The 5995-nt window shown below is 39.7% G+C and overlaps 1 protein-coding gene across 1 annotated transcript in view; it reads left to right on the forward strand.

Annotated features, from left to right (window-relative positions):
- RELN (reelin) overlaps positions 1-5995 on the forward strand; it is a 551032-nt gene that overhangs the window by 492568 nt on the left and 52469 nt on the right. Inside the window, exon 49 of the mRNA XM_004390724.1 lies at positions 5861-5992. Within this exon, the coding sequence (XP_004390781.1) occupies positions 5861-5992 (132 nt within the window). The remainder of the gene's footprint in view (positions 1-5860; positions 5993-5995) is intronic.

Raw genomic sequence — 5995 nt, forward strand, 5'->3', positions numbered from 1 at the left:
GGTGGAAGTTACAAAACCATGGCTAGAAAGCCCACACAAAAGTGACCTATCGCACCACAGACTGACACAAACAAGAAATGTAAAAGTGCTAAATACAAGTTAAAGAGAAATAGCTTCTGTCTGGTGCTTATTCTCTCATAATCACTGCATCATGAACCTTGAATTAATATACAGTTCTATATAATATATCGCTGCATGGTACACTAGAAAGATTATTCCTTGAAAAAGTGGTTAAGCCATCAAGAGTTATGGGTTGTGTTTATGATTCTAGGGGCACTCTACTTTAGTAAAACATGGTTTGAAACATGAAAGTGTGCTAAAGATATGGTCCGTACTGCCTTTGTTAACGTTCACATATGTCAGTTAAAGGCAAGGTCAACCCTGTGACAGATGCTGCCTCTTCCTTTTATCTGGGTCCTCTTAGGGCCCCTCAGCACGGGGCAGGCTCAATTGGACTTAGTTCTGCAAAGAAGTTATGCCCAGAAGACCACTTTCCACTTACCTATGTAAATGAAGAGCTTCCAGTTTCGTTTGTGGTTAGGGTTTCTTAGGAAAAGTGGCATTTTAACAGTGGCATTTTGTAGCTAATATTCTCCATTTTTTTAAACAACTTTCATTGAAATATAATTCATATACTATACAATTCGCCCTTTTAAAGTGGATGGTTCAATGTTTTCTTTTGTTTTCAGTCATTACTAGAAAACTCAGAGGACTGTGCAGGTATTATCACAATCTAATTTTAGTACACTTTTCTCCCACCTAAGGAAACCTCATAGCCATTAGTAGTCATTCTCTACCCTGTCTCCCAACTTAGTTCTAGTAAACCACTAATCTACTTTCTGTCTCTGTAGATATACCTGTTCTGGACATTTTATATAAATGGAATTATACAATATGTGGTTTTTGTGTGACTAGTTTGTTTCACTTAGCATTAAGGTTCATCCATGTTGTACTATGTATCAGTACTTCATTACTTTTTATTGCTGAATAATGTTACATTAGATGGATATACCAGTCATCAGTTAAGGGACATTTGGGTTGTTTTCCCCCTTTGGCTATTCTGAATAATACTGCTGTGAACATTCATGTACAAGTGTTTGTGTGGACATGTTTTCATTTCTTTGCGGTATATACCTGGGAGTGGAATTGCTGGGCCATATTGTAACCTATGTTTAACATTTTGAGAAACTGCCAGGTTGTTTTCCAAGGTGGCTGTACCATTTTACATTCCCATCAGCAGTGTCTGAGGGTTCCAATTTCTCCACATCCTCACCAATGCTTGCGATTGTCCGTGTTTTTTATTATAGCCTTCCTAGTGTTGTTATATTTCATTGTTGTTTGGATTTACATTTCTTTAATAACTACTGGTGTTAAGCATCTTTTCATGTGCTTCTTGGCTATTTATATATCCTCTTTGTAGTATTTTCAGCTTTTTCCTAACCCAGAAATATAAGATACTGAAGGAAATTTTATGCCAGATAGAAAGGGAGGATCTTGGCTAGCAAGGCAAGTAGAGGACATATTTTGAAATGGGCAAGACAATGCATATTCCTGTCCTCAAAAACTGATATTGAGCTCTGATATTGATTTGCAGAAGTCAAGATAAATATATCTGATCTATGGTATGTACATACAACAGCAACACACAGCCTTCCACAGCTAAACAGTTGTTCAGGTTTAGGGGTAATAGTAGAAGTAGGATGATTTTGTAGAGGTTGAGATAGAGTTTTGAAATATTTGCTTCATGAGAATACAAAGAGTAATAATGAACCAAAAGATCCTTCTCAGTTTCATTAGTGAATCAGTGTGTGACTGCGGCCACTGGGCCTCAGCTTCTTCATTGGTAGAATGGGAGGGCCAGACTAGATTATTCTTGCCCTAAATATTTTATGTATCTTTTTGAAAAGGAAATGACAGGGAAGAGTGAAAAGGTGTGTGTGTGTGTGTGTGTATATATATATATGTGTGTATGTGTGTGTAGTTCTGCTCAAAGGGTTTTCTCCTGATGATGATGATAACAACAAGGACTTCATAGACAGACAGGTCATCCTGAAGAAGAGGGTTGAACAAAGACTCTGAAATGTGTATGAGAAGCTATCAGAAGGTGTGAGGTACTGTGGGGAAAAGTACCTGGTGAGAGCAGTGATAGGAACCATACTTTTGGCAATAACAATTTAACTGCTTAGGAATGAATATTTATTTATTAAACAACTCTTATGTAGCACTTGCTATGTACTGTAGATGGAGGGGAAATGGTAAACACTAGGAAAGAAGCAAGAGGAGAGATTTCAAGAATATGGAAGGAGAAATCTGCACGGGGGCCATCTTTCCCCTTAACTCCAAGAAGTAGCAGCTGGTGGTGGCCATCATTATAAGGAAGCTTCAGCATGAGTAATGACACCTGCTGGCAGACCTCACCAAGGCACTTGTAGGTCTTGGTAAAAATGAACTAATTAATTTTCACAACACCCCTGTGAAGCAGGAAGTAGCATTCTCCTACTTTGACAAGAATGTGTCAGCACATAAACATAAAGTGATTTGGCCCCTTTACACAGTGAAGCTGTGACAGGGTTGGGAATAAGAAGTCCCAGCAATTCAACTCCCAGACTTTCATTTTGTACTTATATTCTAATTCTTCCCCTTAGTGATAGTGTTTCCTTTGCTTATAAAATAATACTGGATAGTGTATATGCCCTGTTTAGTGGACACATAATTATTAGTTGTAGTTATTCTTGAGGATATAAAATCATCACATTTGGGAAGGGACTTTAGAAATTATCTAATTTAACCCCCTCATTGTAAATATTAAGTTACTCACCATGTACATAGAATTACTAGTACCAGAGGATAGATTAGACCCCTCACTTATCTTTACTCCTATGTCCCCCAAACAATGTGGGGACCTCATACCATCAAGAAAGCAGTGCCAGGAACAGAGTGTGTCCTTTGGACCAGGGTCCCTGCACCAAGAAGCTCCTAGTCCAGGGGAACACTGATGAGAAGGCCAAGAGAGAGAGAAAGCCTTCCCCTGAAGCTGACACCCTGAATTTGGACTTTCAGCCTGCCTTACTGTGAAGAAATAAACTTCTCTTCATTAAAACCGTCCACTTGTGGTATTTCTGTTATGGCGGTGCTAGATGACTAAGACACTTGGTAAAATAGAAGGTCAGCGAAAAGGAGGAAGACCCTCGACAAGAAGGATTGACACAGTGGCTGAAACAATGAGCTTCAACATAGCACTGTGAGGATGGCTCAGGACCGGGCGGTGTTTCATTCCGTTGTACACGGGGTTGCTATGAGTCAGAACCGACTTGACAGCACCTAAAAACAACACCAGTGTCACCCACAATGGCATGATACCTAAGGAATATAATCTAATAGAGGAAACTAACATATAAATACGTTGTTGTTGTTGTTGTGTGCCGTTGAGTCAATTCCAACTCATAGTGACCCTATAGGACAGAGTAGAACTGCCCCATAGGATTTCAAGGAGCAGCTGGTGGATTTGAACTTCTGGTCTTTTCGTTAGCAACCTAAGCTCATAACCACTTCACCACCATGACACTTTTAATACAGGGTGATGAAGGCTTTGATGGAGCATGCATATTAGGAGAGCAAGGAAATTTTATTACTTACCTACAATCTATAGGCACGGAGGATACAAAACAATATTCCCTGGAGGAATACAGAGATATTCACTACCATTTAGAAGCTTATAATCTAAAAGAAAGACAGAATAAATATAGAAATGTTAACAAGTTATCAGAATCCAAGTAAATGATGTGCTATGGAAATATGACGTTCCACTATGTTATTTATAAGATGTGGCTGCACATACATAGGCATGGCTATTAATACATTTAGACATTAAAAATTAACTGATTAGCAGGGCCACTGAGTTGCCAAGCTCCAGGGGGCATCTCCACATTGCTTACTGTGAGCATGGTATCCCTTGGATACGAATTCTCTGCACCTAGAGAACTGGTAACCAGTTGCTGTCGCGTCGAATCTGACTTGCGACGACCCTATGTGTGTCAGATAGAACTGTGTTCCATAGAGTTTTGATGGATAATTTTTCAGAAGTAGGTCGCCATGCCTTTCTTCCGAGGCACCTTTGGGTGGACTCCAGTCTCCAACCTTTCAGTTAGCAGCCAAGCACATTAACCATGTGCACTCCCCAGGGCTTCTTGCACCTGGAGAGCACCTGTGAAGTTCTAGGCACTGTTCACTTGTGTACAATGTTGAACAAAGAGAGATGAACCCTGCTCCCTTGTAACTTTCTGTTCCAAGGAGGAGACAGACATTTTACAAATAAGTATGCAAGTAAATGTATGATTACAGTTATGATAAGTACTATAAAAGATAAAGAACAGTTTGCTATGTGAAAGATTAACATGGAAGAAACAATTTAAAAAGGGGTCAGGAAGAAAATTTCTCTATGAGGACCTCACATTTCTGCTAAGACCTCAGGGACACACTGAGGTTAGCCAAGCAGAGAGAGGAAGAACTCCCTGGCAGAAGATGGGAACAAGTTTGGTGTGCTTTGGGAACTGAGTGAAGGAGCAGCGCTCTGGAGGTGAGAACTGGAATCAGGGAAGAGAGGAGGCAACCCAGCTCATGCAGAGCCTCATGGGCCCTGGAGGCAGCTTGGGGTTCATGTTAAGTGCAATAAATAAGAAGTCATAGGAGAGTAATAGGTTGGGGGGAAGGTATGGCAGCTAGAGAGCAAGAAGAGTTGTGGGAAACCATTTACTGCATGGTCTCAGTCAACACTGATCGAACTGAACTGTTTATTCTGAGTGAAAATTTTATTTCTAGTCATAACTGTATAATTGTTTCTTTTCTATGTCTTAAACTTCGTAAATGTTTTCAGTTAAAAAATAAAAAAAGCCTCACTGTTGTTTGGTCTTTTGTCCTGCCTGGTACAGATATTCCTCACTAAAATGACAAATGGTCTCTTAATGACAAAATGTATATGAATCAATGAACACAAAACTTGCTTTGGCTAAATATTTCCTTTGCAGATGTTTTAACATTCAAGTCACTTGAGCCTCAAGGCATAGTTTGGGTTTTACTGCCATCTAGTGCCTCTGAAAACGTGTTTCTTTATCTTTCAGAATATGACACTCCCCCAAACTGTGAGATAGATAGATAAACAGATTAATGTTTCTGTTATAATGTAATTCCGTTTTAGTTTTACTTACATTGCTTTTAAATTAATATAAAATAAGTTTGGTCCTATTTATTACTCTTTTTTCTCTGTCCAATTATCTAGGATTTCATTGATCCCTTTTCTTTACACCCATATTGTCTCTTAAGACTTTCGCTGAGAGAATTCCTCAGGAATGCTGTGTGAGGTGGAACAGTGTGCCCACTGCACAAAGACATTTGGCCTTGGGGAACAAGTTGGGGGCTGAAATCCAGCCCATATTCTGCTTCCCAAGTTAAATGCAGAGGGGTTGCATCTCCTCAGGAGAGGCTCCTTTTCCTAATTTAGCAGCACCCTGGCGTCACTCCACAATGATTCCTGCACAAAATTCAGGGCTCAGTATTCCTCCGAGGCTTTTGGTTTTAGCATTAGTTTTAGATTCTATTTAGTCTGTTTTCATAAGGCTCAGAAAGATCACTGGACCAAGAAATATTATCAAGCTATTATAGTTTGGTTTGGTTTGCTCTGGTTCATCAAAGTTTGCATAGACTATTGTATTGATGAAATTCAGTCTTTTCAGAACATGAGTGAGAATGGACGGAATGGACGTGTATTTGTGAGCATTCTGCTCCTCCATGTGCTTGTTCAAACACACAGAACACATTCTCTTTTCCACTGCATCCTTGATTATAACTCTCTTCTTCTTCAAAGGTCCCAAGCCACTCGTTTCCGTTGGCATCAACCAGCTCCTTTTGACAAGCAGCAGACTTGGGCAATAGACAATGTCTATATTGGGGATGGCTGCATAGATATGTGCAGTGGCCATGGGAGGTGCATCCAAGGAAA

This window comes from Trichechus manatus, unplaced genomic scaffold (assembly GCF_000243295.1).
Source record: "Trichechus manatus latirostris isolate Lorelei unplaced genomic scaffold, TriManLat1.0 scaffold00326, whole genome shotgun sequence".
NCBI lineage: Eukaryota > Metazoa > Chordata > Mammalia > Sirenia > Trichechidae > Trichechus > Trichechus manatus.